The sequence below is a fragment of the Doryrhamphus excisus genome, chromosome 9 (genome assembly GCF_030265055.1).
Source record: "Doryrhamphus excisus isolate RoL2022-K1 chromosome 9, RoL_Dexc_1.0, whole genome shotgun sequence".
NCBI classification, from domain to species: domain Eukaryota; kingdom Metazoa; phylum Chordata; class Actinopteri; order Syngnathiformes; family Syngnathidae; genus Doryrhamphus; species Doryrhamphus excisus.
The window spans coordinates 4,584,672-4,601,244 of NC_080474.1; the positions used below are offsets into that span (position 1 = coordinate 4,584,672).

The following is a 16,573-nucleotide window of genomic DNA, read 5'->3' on the forward strand; positions in this document are numbered from 1 at the left end:
GGAAATATAAAGAAAGTCATTATTACAATCCTGAATCCAATTGTTGATGTCAGCCTTATTATTATTCAATAGTGTTTCTGACCTTCTTTATCAAAGTGCTGGTACCTATTTAGCAGCTGCACTCAATGCAAAACATGCATGGGCCAGAGGTGTCCAAACTGCATCCCAGGGCCTGCGGTAATTTGGAAAAATATAATTTAACAAGATAACTACAAAAAAACAACAACAGCAAACATGGAAATGAATGCAGTAATTTCACAAGAATAAAGTTCAAATATGAAGAGAAGAAACTATAAATTAATGAGGAAAACAATAGTAATATTATATTATACAATATTATATTATACAATAGCAATATTATTTATAGTAATATTATGAAGAAAAAAAATAATTTTAGTAGCATAAAGTTGAAATAGAGACAGCATTTTTATAAACTCATAACAGTATCAGAAACAAAAACCACCAGTAAAGTTGTAATTGTTGGAAAATTAAGTGTGGAAAAAGTTCAAAAGGCGTGGTAAAACTGCCCCATGCGATGATACAGATGGGTGGACGTAGTTAGGAAGCACTTTGAGTTTGTGACCAATCACAGAGGAGTGGGCGTGCCCGGAGACGAGCTGTGGGTAGAATAGATTAAAACAGACCGTTTTGTCTGGAAGCACAAATCCAAGCAAATAATACTGGAATAGGTGCAGATTCTGGAAGATCTACAAAGTTTTCTGCACAGGTTATTGTGTGTAGCTGCTCTACAGGAGTCTACAACTCAATACAAAGGGTCAAAAAATGAACATAAGAGGTCCCCCTTTAACAGTAATTACATACATTGTGCATGGTAAGCAAGCGGGAAAAGTTAAGGTGCATATTCTGGAAGATCTACAAAGTTTTCTGCGGAGGTTATTGTGTGTAGCTGCTCTACAGGAGTCTACAACTCAATACAAAGGGTCAAAAAATGAACATAAGAGGTCCCCCTTTAACAGTAATTAAACACATTGTGCATGGTAAGCAAGGGGGAAAAGTTAAGGTGCAGATTCTGGAAGATCTACAAAGTTTTCTGTGCAGGTTATTGTGTGTAGCTGCTCTACAGGAGTCCACAACTCAATACAAAGGGTCGAAAAATGAGCATAAGAGGCCCCCTTGAACAGTAATTGCACACATTGTGCATGGTAAGCAAGGGGGGAAAGTTAGTGCAATTCCAAGGGCCTCGGACTGCGGGGCCCCACAAAAGTTGATCATGACAGACAAAGGATGCAAAACTGTGTTTCTTGATGTTTCTTGTGTAACGGAATTACGCTGTCTCACTGGTTTAGTCTGGTGTCGCTCTATTTTCAGAGGTGATGCAGCGATCCGTGATCCTTGTTTAGCCTCCCAGGTCACCATGGTGACGTAGGTCCACCAATGGCTGTGATATCATACTTCCCGGAGCTGCATATACTGAGAAATGTAACACCTATGTGAACACAGAGGCCCATGCACAGTAGCTGTGACTCATCTAAGCCCCGCCAGGAAGGACAGGAAGATCATCATTGGGAGTATTTGAAGTGTAGCCCGATTTTGATTTAAAACGTTTTTAAAAATCTATGAAAAAGTGTAGTTTTGTGTCATTTAAGCTTCATGAAGTGACACCGCCCTTGATGAAGTAAAAGACTAATGGATGATGATGATGACACTGAGGAAGCCAACTACTTTAAGTAGTCCAAGGTTAGATGTTCTCAACCTTCAAGTGTTTCTAGAAGGGAAGGAGCCCCTGCCAAAACTTATAGCTACAATTTAGCTTATTAAGTCGGCCTTCCGATCAAGGTTTCTGACTTTCAGGCAGTGATTCACACTTTGCCCATTGAACCATGAACGTGGACAACATTTTCACGTGACAGGAATGCAGCTAGATCTCCATTTTCAGTGTCTATAATGCGTACAGGCGTGTAAATTTGAAATTCACCGATCTGATACGCAGAGCCTCTCAGGTGATGGACAAGGCTATGAAAGAGCCAGCAAGCTCAAGATGACAAATGACAAAAGAGAGTATTACTAACAAGAGGGTATACAAAGTGCTGTCCGGGGGCCGTTTGCAGCCCACAGCACATTCAAAAATATAATTTAACAAAAAAAATTACAGTACAGTCATCCCTCGTTTATAGCAGCATTATTAAGAGCCCTGTAGCATCCCATAATCAATCACCTTTACGTTTATAGACAGTAGCCTCTGTTCGGGATTACTGTGCCTGTTTTGAGATCATTCAAACCTACAAAAATGCCTGTTGTTCCGAGCAAGTCTGCTTCTTGTGTGTCTCACCCAACATTACAGTAACATTACTGACACCTAGTGACCAGTGTAGAATACTACATATCAATGTAGTGTCTTCCAGTGTGTCTCCTGAATGCCTTATATTTGTATTTTACTTAATTTAGTCATTATTCTACATAAAAATACTTAATTTAGACGTAAAATTCTACTAATAGGCCGTACTGAACCACAAACCTGCATGATTTAAAAACCATAATAGATTAAAGCTGTGAAATGGCAAGGAATGACTGTATTGTATTGGACGTGTATTTTCTTGTTAGTGGCAGAGCACAAATGTGAATAGAAATCATCTTTGATGCACTTTCACACTTGTTTGCGTACTATTTTTATGGTCTGACCAGAGCTGTGAAAATAAGTATAATATTACATACAATTTTATGTTGTGTTTACATTTGTATTGTTTTCATTTTCCTGTATTATGCAATATTTTTTAATATTACATTTTAAGCAGAAATCATGGTGAATTTGACAGATACTTTATCACTTTGAGTTACTGCAAAAAAGCAATAGAGTGTAATATTTTTGAGGAAAAAGTTGAAAATGTCAATGATGCAGGGTTGCAGTGGATGGAGCTGCTGTTGTGTTTTGGTACCTGACACGTGGTCCATCATCAGTGCACAGCCGGTATGAATGTGGCAGCGGGGTAGATTACACACACTCTCTCCGAGATGAATTAGCTGTGCTTCAAGTGGATTTTTCACCGACACTACCTGGACCTCTCCGCATACATGTGTCCTAAATGTAGAAAATGGCAACGACACTGTCACACTTTTTGTTTGACTTGTACACAGTGGGGTCTTCTAAGAAAGTTGAATTTCCAATATGGTTGGAGAGGTTGTCGTTGTCGAGCGGGTTGTTGTCATGTCCCCGCAGTGCCTGTAGTGGTGCTGTGAGGGAGTCTGCTGTGGATCTGACAAAATCCTTAGCAGCCTACCTACTGCCTATAATTTGATCGAGCGCTTATTTTACATGCATCCGAAAATGAAGCTACACCAAGCCCAATGAAGATCGCTTGTGTTATTCTATCTCGGATATCGATGCACGGATAGCCTAGCTGATCGTAATAGACATTTCGGCCGTCTATCTGGAGCGAATACCGTACAAGGGCCCATACCAGTTGAAGGTAAGCGAGCTCCTCTACAGCCTCGACCTCGATTTATGCCCATGCCGTATAGCGTAGCCTGTAGCCGGCGAGGGGACTACCACTCGAGGCCGCTGCCTACTGAAGCTAAAGGGCCTGTCCCAACTATGTATTTTTCGTGAAATTTCAGGCTCTAGCTTACCAAATAAAATCCCTTCGTCGACTTGGGATATAAATATATCATTAAACGTTGCTCAATGTATGGTTACGTTACTATATGAACCACTAAGATTATATTTAAAAATCGGCCCTCGGCTACAGGCCTTAGCTTCAAACGAAGCCCTTTTGTTACAAGTAGTAGGTTACAAATATGTAACGATTATATGCATATAAAACGTGACTTAGTTTGAATTGTTTGTAATGTCCTATTTACGTTGACATCAAAAATAAAATGTATATATACACCTTTGGCAATGTCGCCATTTGTGGAGGTTTCCGTTTCCTGGTTAGCTACCGCCTACTAATTTGTGTTTTTAGCTTCCGTAGCTAGTTAGCTAACGAATATGTTGAGTTTATATAGCGAGTGTAGTGGTTAAAAAATAACCTGTGGCTAAAATATGGGGATAATGTGAATAAAGACGTGGGTGGCGGTCATTACTAGTTTAGTCCACTATAGCGCCAAATAAAGTTTCCAAACTGTTCATCGAACTACATGCTAATATTAACAAGCTAGCTTCCTCTGACACAGACGTTTCCATGTTAGTTCTAATTTACTACCAGCTAGTATAACATGTCTCTCCGATAGTTGTTAATAATAATAATTTATCAATAACATGAGCTAACTAGCTTTATTTAAAACCCTCAAGTATGTGCTGTATGTGTATTTAGATATCGGAAGAACCGTGCCGCCCTCAAACAGCCCGAAAGCATTTAAAGTCAATGATGGTATGAATTCTGGTTTATTAAGCGCCTTGTAGCTCAATGTTTACATTAACTAAACTTCCCACGCTAATTGATGCATACGTTGATGGCTAGCACTGTGAAATTACTCATTTTTACTATTTATTTGCCTTAATAAATGTGTACTTACAAACCGGCACACATATACATGCCTTTTGCACGATGTTAGTTCATTTATTTAAAATTCCATTCACCCTAACTTACAGCAAATTAGTGTGGTATGGTTGGCACTATTTTCCACTAGTGGTATTCCAGTATTAGTTGATGTAGTTGACAATGAAGGTTTCAATTTATGCAAGAATATTACCTGCCTTTACAAAAGACTACATTATGTCCTCTTAAGATGTATGTGCAGACATAGTTACACCCTCATTTTGAAGTGTCAGTGATGTAATTATCTCCTTTCCCTGACTTTATCCCATCAGCTGATGTTGTCAAGGACAAGAGTCACGTGATGTATGAAGGCAAACACATACACTTCTCCGAGGTGGACAATAAGCCCTTGTGCTCATACAGCCCAAAGCTCTGCAAGCAACGCAGACTCAATGGCTATGCTTTCTGCATCCGGCACGTTCTGGAGGACAAGACGGCGCCGTTCAAGCAGTGTGAATATGTGGCCAAGTACAACAGTCAGCGGTGTACCAACCCCATCCCAAAGTCAGAGGACCGCAGGTGTGTAATCCTGCTTGCGATGTGCTCCGCAGCCGTAGTGTTCATCATGTGCAGTGCATGTTTGTACGTTGAAGGTGTGAAACTGTTTTAACAGGTACTGCAACAGCCACCTGCAGGTCCTTGGCTTCATTCCCAAGAAGGAACGCAAGAAGAAACATGACGCCTTGGAGGAAATGCGTTCCCAGGCACACCTGGAGTCAGTGGCTCTCAACATAACAGTGCCGTCTTTACCTCTGAAAGCTTCCAACGGTCTAAACGAACTTCCACCGTCGCCCCCCTGTGCGCGCCTGTTGGCCCTCTCCGATGGGGACATCCTGGACCCGTTTGCCTTTTATGAGGGCGACACAGACGGGGAAGAAATAGGCCCCCCTCGGAAAAGCAGCAGCATCAAGAAGAAGTTGCAGAGTCGGCTGGTGCTGAACCAGAAATTCTGCCAGGACACGGACCGTTTCCAGACGCCCTCTGAGCACTTTAGTCCCTCCCCTGTCCCCCGCGTCCACCCTCCGTCACCTCTCAGCACGCACCCCCCACGGCAGCAGTCAGGTCTTCTCCAGCCGCCCCAGCAGCAGGGTCTATTATGCAATCCACCACCACCTCAGACGGCCAACTTTTTGCCTCCAGGGATACCTGCTAATGCAGCACCCAGTCCGGCGCACCCTTCGGGGCCGTCGCTCGGCAGGAAAACACCTTTTGCTTCCAGTCACATGGTCATCATGCGGCCCGCCTCCTACTCGCCTTCGGCCCGCTGTCTGGCCAGGTTGCAACATCTGGTACAACTGTGCGCCAAGAGACACCAGGAATATGGAGACCTCTTTCCTCATTTAGGTGCTTCATCGTCCTTTATCTATCTAAACATTTGACACTGCATGTCCGTCCAGAGCGGCACGGCGGTCGAGTGGTTAGCGTGCATACCTCACAGCTAGGAGACCAGGGCTCAATTCCACCCTCGGCCATCTCTGTGTGGAGTTTGCATGTTCTCCGGGTACTCCGGTTTCCTCCCACATTCCAAAAACATGCTAGGTTAATTGGCAACTCCAAATTGTCCTTAGTTATGAATGTGAGTGTGAATGGTTGTTTGTCTATATGTGATGATATGTGATCAACATTAGCAATAATAGTGAATGTTGTAATTTATTATGCCCAGATTGGGCATACGCTCAACACTGATAAATTATAACGTAAGATGAGCCATAAACATGCAGTTGATGCATTTAAGGGCCGCTGAAAAAAGCGGAAACACATCAGTGAAATCAGGCTGTTTTTAATAGTGGTACATGGATGCATTCATAAGTTAAAATAAAATTATAAAAAATAAATAAAATGACTATAAAGTTTTTACTTAACTTTTAATAATTATTAAAAAAAATAGTGTGGTTGATGATTTTTGCTGAAATTTTTTGCTTTACATGAGCATTTTCTAACAACCTCTCTTCCAGGATTGGACTGGTCGGAGGACAGCGCAAATAGCGATGACGAAGAAGATGAAGCTGAAGGATTTATTCCTGGCCTGAGCTCTTGGAGACCACCAAACAGGTCAGCTAAGGACCATACACAATAACATACACAACCTGGCGTCGCTCTTCACGGTGGCAAATGATTTGTCTCCTCACGCAGGCTGGAGGAAGATGGGGGCTCCTCCCGTAGGACACGGCTACTGAGGCTCTGCTCGTACCTGCAGAAGAAGTACAAGCACATGTGCAGGCAGGAGAGGGCAAGTATCCGCCAGAAGAGATACCGTTATGCCTTCCGCAAAGCCTTGCTGCACGCTGCCAGTAAAAACCCTGATTGTGCCGGGCAGCTGATCCGGGAATTGCACACTTCCTCTCACAGCACATCAAGGTAACAACTTGGAATACTTTTGGAATATTTTTTTTTAAGTCAGCTCTATATGGAAGTATAGAATATATGAAAACGGAAAAGGTACCACTGTATGTGTGGACAACTTTGCATTGTCCTGATATTTAAACATGATTGACATATTTTTTTGGTTTAGTGCTGGATCAGAACATCACCACAGTGGGTCGCCTCCAAGACGGCAGAGCGTGGACACAGGGACGTGTACGGGCGCCACTAAGGGCCAGGCATGCAACAACAGAGCGCTGCCCTTCACCAAACACTGTTTTCAGCGTATCCTTTGAACAGGGGAAGCACTGCACTGGTTTGCTCCCTGAGCTTGAACGTGTGGTCCCATACAGTTCAGATGCAGGAACCTCCCCACCATGAGCTTTCACGACCCCCCTCATTAAAAAAAAAAAATCCTTTATTCTTCCCATCAGACATTCTGCTGAATCGCTCCCAGCAGCTGTTTGCAAGTTGCACGGCCAAATTCGCAGATGGTCAGCAGTGCTCCATTCCTGTGTTCGATATCACGCACCAGACACCGCTCTGCGAAGAGCATGCCAAAAAGATGGTGTGTTCAGGGTTTATCTCTTGTGATGTCTTGAGTGTGTTCATTTGGACTAAAAAAAATTGTCTCCCCAGGATAACTTCCTACGCGGGGATGGCAATCGACGAGTGCAACAACAACAACATCACCACCAGCAGCAACAGCAGCAGCACCACCATCACCAGCGTAAGCCACGCAAAAAGACCAAACCGCCGGCACTCACCAAAAAACACAAGAAGAGGAGAGGGCCAAGGAGGCCTCAGAAACCCATTCCTCCCGCGCTGCCTCAGGGGAACCTGGGAATGCCGCCGATGAATCTCGCCATGTCCTCACAGGCCAGCATCAGGTGAGCTTGAATGAGAACATTCCATATTGCAGGGGTGTCCATACTCTTTCCAGTGAGGGACACATACTGAAAAATGAAAGGATGCAAGGGCCAATTTGATATTTAATGCTCAGACGTTATATACTGTATATTTCAAGAAAAAATAGCATCATCTTTGCGATATAGGTGAAAAATATTAGTATTATTAGTGCCTATTGTTTTTCTTTAATATTTCAACTACATTCGTTTCCCATTTCTGCTGTTTTTTTTCTTTCTAATTTAGTTATTTTGCTTCTCGTAATTATATTATTCCCATCACATTTTGACTTTTAGCCTACTTTTTCCAAAAATTGCAACTTTATTAATTATGTCTGTTTCTCATATTGAATATTTTAACCTTATTATAATATAATATTCTCCCTTATAATATTACATTATTCTCATAAAAGTATGACATTTCTTGCAACTTTTTTCTTCTAATATTTAAACATTATTTTGCAGTATTACTGCAGATTTTTCCTATTTTGCTGTTAAGCATTCTTGTTAAATTACATTTTTTTTAAATGTTCTGCGGGCCACAAAATGCCCTGAGCCCACACATTGGACACCCCTGCCGTACTGAATTCATGTGTGTGTCGTGTGCAGCTTTTAACCTCAACTTCTCATCTCGGCAGGAGCCCCTCCACCCCAGAACTGAGTACGGACGAGCTCCCCGACGACATTGCCAATGAAATGGAAGACATTCCCAACGACCTGGAGCTCAATCAGGAAGATTTTTCTGATGTCCTACCCAGGCTACCGGATGACCTTCAGGATTTTGACCTGTTTGAAGGTCAGCGTCCTGTAGTCCAGTCATCGGTTATTGTGTAGTTTGCACAATTAGCATGTGCTTTCTTAAAAAATGAGAAGAAAAATTCCCATAGGAATGAATGTCAATCCAATGAATGTGATGCCAACCACAGTGTTTGCTGGTACGTTGACAAGGTAGCAAAGAGCAGGGCTAATGTTAGCCAAAAACGCTGCCGCTGAGTACAAAAGATATCATGCACAAGTTTCCCATGGTGGCACAGAACCGGGGAAGTTTCATACGACCAACCTCATAGCGCTAATGAAGTAGCATCACACGGGAAGCTCCCACAGGACAGCAGAAAGTCATTAGCTATAACGGAAAAGAGCGAGCCCCCGTAGGGTTTAAACGTTTCATTGAGCACCGTGCTATATTATGTCTAGCTACCATTGCATTGTGGATAAAACCATGAACCCCACATGCATACACCATGTTGTCTGTTTGAGAATAATCAAGCCTTTTATAACATTACACATTACAAAATAAGTCATAAAAGTATGTATGATCTGCGTTGATATTAAATCAATAACGATATCGGCCATTATTCACGGTTGCAATATCGCTATCGTGTAAGAAGTGAAAAACTTGCAATGTACTAAACAACATACCATGCGATATTGTACAAAAACAAGGCAAAAATTAGTATTTGAAAAGCACGGTTTGACTGTTCAGTAGTAAACCCTTGTTTAGCACAGAGTATCAGGTTGTTCCAGACCCGACCTTGAAGTCAATTTCCACAAAGTAGAATTCCGTATTTATAAATGCCATATTTTTGTAGTTAGAAAACCAGTTGAACAAGCTTCTAAATAGGATTTTTAACATTAGAGCCCTCTAAACGTGACATAACACCCCTATAGTCACCTCTATGCACCAGTTACCCAATATGGCAGACATAATAAGAGAAAATAAGACATAATATAGATATGCATAGCATCGGAAGAATTGTTTTTGTTACTTCCTGTTGTTCTGTAGTGGCTATTATCTCATCAGCATAACTTGATTTGACACCTAGCGGTTTGAATGCGTCTTATGAATGCTTTACATTTATATATTAGACTTAGACTTTAATGATCCACAAGGATTGCTTGTTTACAAAAGCTCAATTGAAAAAGAGGAAAAAATATAACAGTATAATGAGACTTTTATATTTTCAAATAGTGTGTAAAAATGGTAGTAAATACAAGTAAAAGTACACTTTTTCTACAAAGGAGGGCAAGACAGTACACAACAATATTGTTGTGAATGATCTTGTACTGCCAGGTGAGGCTGTGCTGTGTTTTAGGGGCGCCATGACGACGTAAACTAGCTGGTATTTATCTAGCTTAGACTTCCATTGTTTGTGTTTGTGCAGGTAAGAACGGAGAGCTGCTGCCCACCACAGAAGAGGCCGAGGAGCTGGTGCGTGCTCTGCAGGCCATGGGGTCCTACCCGGACTCCTTGGTGTGCCTGACCTCCATAGGAGACCTCGCCTCGTCAGAAGGAGTGGACCACCGAGCCATGGCCGTCTTTCCCAGCGCAGTGCAGCCAGGGGGGATGGGGGACATCCTCAACAGTCGCATCTCAAGCGAGAACTTCCCCAGCCTGGAGTTAGAGGACAATCTACTGCAGTCCACGGGGGGCCACTTCCCTCCCTCGCCGCCATCTCAGCCCACAGACTTGCCGCAAACGTCGTCCACCTCGTCGGCCGCTCCCCCCACCACCTCGTTGCTCACTCAGGCGGCAGCGCGCCTGTTTCCTCGTGTGCACCCTCCCCACATCAAGTCGGATGTGATGTCGTCGTCGCCGCAAGGCGGCCGCTACAGCGAGCACGTGCCGTCCCCGTACAGCGACCAAATCCCTTCGCCCCACGCCAGCCCCTTCCACACGGACGCCCCCCTCCTGCTGGAGGTGCCTCTCAGCGGTGTGCGGGAGCCCCCGCGCTCCTCTTGGAGCAACCTCCCGCTTGCCGACCCGACCCAGTTTGGGAATCTCATCGGATCAGAAAGTCATCTCATATCCACCTCCCTCTCCACTCCCCCCGCCACCACCCACTCTGTGACGCTGCAGCAGCCCATGGCGGCGCTCTCGGCCATGCCTCAGAGCGGCCTGACGGGCTTAGCCGCGCCTCCGGCGCCGCTGCCGCCATCGTCGTCGACCATGCTCCCCCTCGCCTCCTCACACGACCCCCTGACATCAGCGCAGCCTAAACTGCAACTCCCACAGTTCAGTGCGGCCTTCGGCCACCAGTTGGCCTGCCATAGCGGCATCCCCAACGACGTGCAGCCCAGCCACAGCTCCACGGCGCCGCCCGCTGGCTTCTCAATCGTTGGCGCCGGTGCAAGTGCCAACGGTGCGGCGACGCCTTTCACGCAGAGCAACTGAACGTGGACTCACTCCTTCTCCTCCTCCTCCCACCTGGAACCCGCTCACCTCGGCGCCACGTGGTAACGGTGCACTATTTGATCATGACTTTGCACAACATCATCACCTTTCTCTTTTTAGCAGCCGGCCAGTCTGGGCGGGGGGGATTCAGTCCGCTTGTTCGATTCCTTGTGATTTCATCAGCCGGGCAGGCGTGGGGGCGGAACAGGAGGGGGGGTTACAGAGATGTAATTAGCGGTGAAAGAAGGATGGCAACTGACCGGAATACATCTGCCTGTTTTCATTCCTGAGCAACGACACCATCTTTTTAAGTTCACGAGCGCACGTGACTGCGTGGTTCAATCTCTGATCTCAACACAGTCATGAATTCACCAAAATCCTTTTTAAAACTCTTTTTATATTGTCTATGCTGTATATGTGCTCATTTATTGCTTCTTATTATTATTATAAATGTCTGACCTCACTGTTGGTTGTGCAAGTGAGCTGCCCAGTATACACACACACACACACACACACACACAGGTTACTGAATACTAAAGCAATAAACACATTGACGTCAGCGTTGCATTGCACTGCAGGATGTTTTATTGGTCAGGTCACATGTAGCCTCACCTGGTGGTGTTGATCAGGTGGTTTGTTTGTTTTATTTTTGCCCAGCTCATCACTTCTGTACCGCGCTCACACTCTATTATTATTATCTGTTATTTTCTTTAGTTTAACATTGTATAACGGATGCTGGCTCGTATGGCTGCGCAATGTGTAAAACCTCAATTGAGTTGCAACTATTAATTTATTTTTTTTTTAATTTAAAAATGTTAAGAATGATCCGACTCCAGCTTCTCAAATGTGATTATTGATCCACTCTTTGAGTTTTAGGCAAAACAACATATCACACACATCAGCTCTGACTTTGGAAAACGGTGATTTTTTGTGTTTGGTTCACATGTATATCAAATATTGGGACTGTCGAGGGTTCCAAACCCATGAATCAAAGCAAGCTACACATGTATCAACTTAATGCCACCCTATGGGACTAATGGGACGACACAATCAGAGCTAAAAGGTACTACAATTAAGGCAAAATATTACAAGAAAAGTGTAATTCATGAAGAGAATATTACTATTAAGTTACACTTTGTTACTAAGGTCTGCATTAAAATGAAAGAAGCACTACACTCGGCTGTACCTTCAGTGATAGCTAACATTAGTAGCAGAACTTTTTAAATTTTCCAAACATAACCATGGCCGTAACTAATTATTTGCATAGCCGATCAATGTGGAGCTTGTTGTATGGGTTAATGTGTGAGGGCGTAGATCCATATGAACCAAACACAATTTGCCTAAAACGCAAAGATCATGGGTTTTCTTTCATGAATGACAAAGGAAATCACATTTCAGACGCTGATATTAAAAGCTGATTTTAAATTTTAAAATGTGACTTCAACACCAAAACACTGGTCGACTCAGTGAATAATCGATTACCATATTTTCTGGACTATAAGTCGCACAAGGCCAAAAAATGCATAATTAGGTAGAAAAAAAACATACGTAAGTCGCACTGGACTATAAGTCGCATTTTTTGCATGTAATTTATTTTACAAACTACTTACAAAACAGACATTAAGTCCTCTTGGAAGACGAATTCTAACAATAAAAGAATAGAGAACAGGCTGAATAGGTGCAATCTATGCTAACATAATTGTTATTCAGCTACACAAAAAATAAACATGAACAGAAAAGTTCAACCTATGAAAAAAAAGTGCGACTCATAGTCCGGAAAATATGCTAATCATCAATTAATTGTAACATCTTACGTACCAAACGCAGGAAGCGGTGGGATATAATGCCATTCATACATTGGAATTTTGGTGTCACTTAAGCGCAGCTCTTAATGTGTCGGGGAGTGAAGTTTTACACAAATTAAATGGTCGTGTCAACTTTGCAACGTCTTTGCAACATCTCCCACCATGCAAAAGGGTTGACGTGTTACGCATAATTGTTGGTTGTTTTTAAAAGCCGATTTTATACATAAGTAATGCAAAATTTGGATTTTAATTGGGGGAAAATGACCCGAGAACGGCAGGGCAGCGATGGCTGTTTGGGTAGATATATCAGGCGTTGTTGTGTATCGCGTGTGTGTAGAGTAGCAGTTTCTATCCCGGGGGTTTGTGGGTGAATTCTTGAGTAGCAAAAACAGCTGGAATAGTTGCCATGTATTCAGTGTAGAACGTAGAGCAAGTTGTTGAATCAAAAAAACGGGTCGGTGGGCTCCGTTGGGTGACGGGAATGGATGGATCGGTGTCTTGTTTGCCGTGCGGTTCGTCATTTAGTCGTGGAAGTGTTCCGATGAAGAATATTTTTTTATAATCCCTGGAGCGATTGCAGATGAATAGTAGACGAGTCCAAGGTATAAATCATAGGAATATATGCATTTCTTTTTAGTCTCGTACTTCAACATAGATTTTGCACAGAAGAGAAAGGATTGAAGCCTGCCGTGTGTCACGTTTTCATGTCTGTCCTGCTTTGCTTTTTTTTTTTTTTTTTTTTTTCAAATTCCCAATTCAACCAAGATGTCCACAAATGACCCGACGTCATCAACTCACTTATTTTCCAGATCCGGTTCCGGAGACGCCCGGCTTCCCAGTTGACTGCAGTCTTATTATGTGAACTAAAAGACACAAACGTTTGCGTTAAGTGAGGTAAATACTGCTGTATCCGCGTATAGCATTAGTCGTCGCTGCGCCCCGATTCTCCTGACAAAAAGTAACTGCGTGTATTTCAAGAGATGGCTGACAAATTCCATATTCATTTGAATGTACCGTTGTATGGTTTTGAAAAGCTACGGATGAGCGAAATTGAGTCACCTTTTGTTATCGGTCTGTGTTTGTTTGTCTAAGGTATTTTTTGTATACAAAGGTTTACATTTTTATGTCTATTTTTCTTGTGTACAAGTTATGTAATATGTGTACAAACACTATGTAATATCTGTATATAGTGTGAGAAATTGGATCTTTTGTTTTTGGATGTATAAATAAAACTTGCTGTGAGGTATTTGCTGACACAAAAAATGTGTGTTTTTTTTTGGTTATTTATGGTCACATAAGACATTACAGTGCAAAGCTGTATCAAATATTACACTTACACAACAATTAATCCCTTGTTTATCCAGGTTAATTCCATCTTCATGAATGTAATATTTTGCTAGTTTTGGCATACAAAACCCTGTTTACTATCTTAAATAGTGAAATGACACCCCTATAGTCACATTATTTTTTATTACCCAATTTAGTAGATATAATTTGAGAAAATAAGACATTTACGACAGGTTACATTGTAAGGGAGCAGGAAGTGACAATTGGGTTCAGAGTTGAACAATTACTGACACCTAGTGACCAATGTAGAGTACTACAGCCACAGGTTTGGATTTTTATTTTTAGTTCAATTAGACATTTTTATGCTTGAAGATGCTTCATTTGGACAAAACATGAACTTTTATGAAATATAATTAACTACTAATGGGCTGTAGTTAACCACAAAATGGCAATTATTTAATTAACGTTTGAAAAACTGCAATTGAGGGAACAACGTTCGAACCGCGATGTAGCGAGGAATGGCTGTAAAACTCCAAAACTGTCCCTCGTCCAATTTCGCGGGATGGCAATCACGGTTTTTTTTTATTAAATTGTAATGTAATAACAACGCCAGTATGGCTGTTAAATGGCTGATAAATCGGGCATTTATTTACAGAAAACAGAGAACACTCACCTATGTTGTGGCCGTGTAGAACTGTCACGCTTCCTTATTTACTTCTTCTACCAACTTATCCCCCCAAAAGCTTTCTGTCACCCAGCAGGCAGAGTCACACAGAGTTAGCGCCCTCTATAGGCTACACTCCAAACAGCAGCCTAAAACCACAAAACGTATTCGTTAATAAATCATTCTGTTTCTTGGTTAAATAGGCCAATTATTAGTAACAAAAAATATATATACATTAATATTACATAAATATAAAAACAAAATAAGCTATAAGATCAGCAAAATGACTAAATGAAGTAAAATACAAATATAGGACAGTGAAAGACATAATGCGTTGAAAAACATATGTAGCATTCGACACTGCTTGTATTGTAATGTTGGTGTCCTAAATTCCGATGTGCCTGAACGCACCTCGATGTTATTGGTGGAAAAGGCGGAAGTGTGATTGTGGCAGAGAGAGAGAGCAATGAGGTGTATGGAGACAAGTGTGCTTGCTGAAATGTTCTTTGTAGCCACAGCAAGAATTCCCAGAAGTAAAGTCTATATTTTGTCTCATGTCTACCATGTTAGATAATATAATAATACATTTTATTTATAGAGCGCTTTTCAAATACATGTGTAATAAGAGTTTATGCCATTTTTTATGCTTGAAAATGCTCAATTTAGCCAAAAATTATGTAACATTTTAAGGTCATACCATGTCATGCATCTCAATAGGATTCAGGTCAGGACTTTTGACTAGGCCACTCCAAAATCTTCATTTGGTTTTTCTTCAGCCATTCAAAGGTGGACTTGCTGGTGTGTTTTTTGGATCATTGTCCTGCTGCAGAACCCAAGTTGGTTTCAGCTTGAGGTCACCAACAGATGATCGGATATTCTCCTTCAGGATTTTTTTGGTAGACAGCAGAATTCATGGTTTCATTTATCACAGCAAATCTTCCAGGTCCTGAAGCAGCAAAACAGCCACATGCCATGACACTACCACCACCATATTTTACTCTTGATATGTTCTTTTTTCTGAAATGTGGTGTTTCTTTTACACTAGATGAAATGGGAGTTCAACTTTTGCCTCGTCAGACCACAGAAATTGCACCATTTGATCAGTCTAGCATAAAAACAAACATTAACATGTTTTTTTGCCTTTTTTTTGTTTAGTCAAAATTGGAGCGGGGGGCCATTATAAAAATAGAATATAACAAGGAAATAAAAAATCAGCAGTAATTAAAAAAAAAAGAATAATGTCAAAAAAGTAAGAGAAAACTGATGTAATCTAACAAGAAAAAGTTAAAATGTCATGATAATAACCTAATACAAGGAAAAATGTCAGTTTAGTAACATTAGCATTTAAGCAATTTTTTGAAAATTAGGTTGTGAAAAAAAGCTATGATACAAGAATAAAGTCATATTGAAGAGGAAAAAAGGTCAGAAATGGAAAAAGCTGTAATTTTACAAGAAAAAAAAGTGAAAATATTCTTTTAACAAGAAACATGTCCCAATTGTACGAGGATAAACTTAAAAAAAATTTATCATGAGGGTCAATGTCCTGAATATCATTAGTAGCATCAAGTTGAAATGTTAAGGATTTGTAATACTACGTATTTTTTTTGGGGGGGGGGGGGGGGGGGGGGGGGGGGGCAAGCTGTCATTTTCTGAGAATAAAGTCAAAGTGTTAAGATGATAAAAAAAATAAGCATTCATTTTTTGAAGTCGGGATAACAAGAAAAAAAAACTGTACTTTTTTGAAAAAATATCCTGGGGAAAAAGTTTTAATGGGGGAATAAAGTCAAAATATTTAGATATTACGGAAAAAAAAAATATTTAGGGGCAACAGCCAAAATGAACAAAAGCAAAATGGCAATGTTGGTCTTTTCCACCCAAATCAA

At 41.6% G+C, this 16,573-nt stretch overlaps 2 protein-coding genes across 19 annotated transcripts in view; one reads left to right on the plus strand and one right to left on the minus strand.

The window, feature by feature from the left end:
• Window positions 1–14,772, minus strand: part of LOC131135831 (disintegrin and metalloproteinase domain-containing protein 23) — a 76,509-nt gene extending 61,737 nt beyond the window's left edge. For 10 of the 18 annotated variants that reach the window (XR_009131658.1, XM_058082177.1, XM_058082170.1 and 7 more), the window contains exons 1-6: window positions 14,700–14,772; window positions 13,538–13,602; window positions 7,625–7,813; window positions 6,584–6,687; window positions 2,895–3,037; window positions 83–172 (exon numbers count right to left, since the gene is read on the minus strand). The gene's annotated coding sequence lies outside the window, so the exon portion shown is untranslated. Of the gene's footprint in view, window positions 1–82; window positions 173–2,894; window positions 3,038–3,585; window positions 3,806–3,848; window positions 4,729–6,583; window positions 7,814–11,040; window positions 11,102–13,537; window positions 14,653–14,699 lie in introns of those variants that run through there. The other 8 variants (XM_058082171.1, XM_058082167.1, XM_058082172.1 and 5 more) reach the window with 7 other exon arrangements.
• On the plus strand, window positions 2,910–13,995 carry LOC131135828 (INO80 complex subunit D). Its single transcript, XM_058082153.1, has 10 exons — window positions 2,910–3,425; window positions 4,769–5,015; window positions 5,110–5,840; window positions 6,452–6,548; window positions 6,630–6,854; window positions 7,009–7,142; window positions 7,292–7,425; window positions 7,497–7,747; window positions 8,401–8,558; window positions 9,925–13,995. The coding sequence occupies exons 2-10, from the start codon at window positions 4,798–4,800 to the stop codon at window positions 10,932–10,934; spliced, it is 2,958 nt and encodes a 985-aa protein (XP_057938136.1). The 5' UTR covers window positions 2,910–3,425; window positions 4,769–4,797; the 3' UTR covers window positions 10,935–13,995.
• Window positions 14,773–16,573: the final 1,801 nt, after the last annotated feature.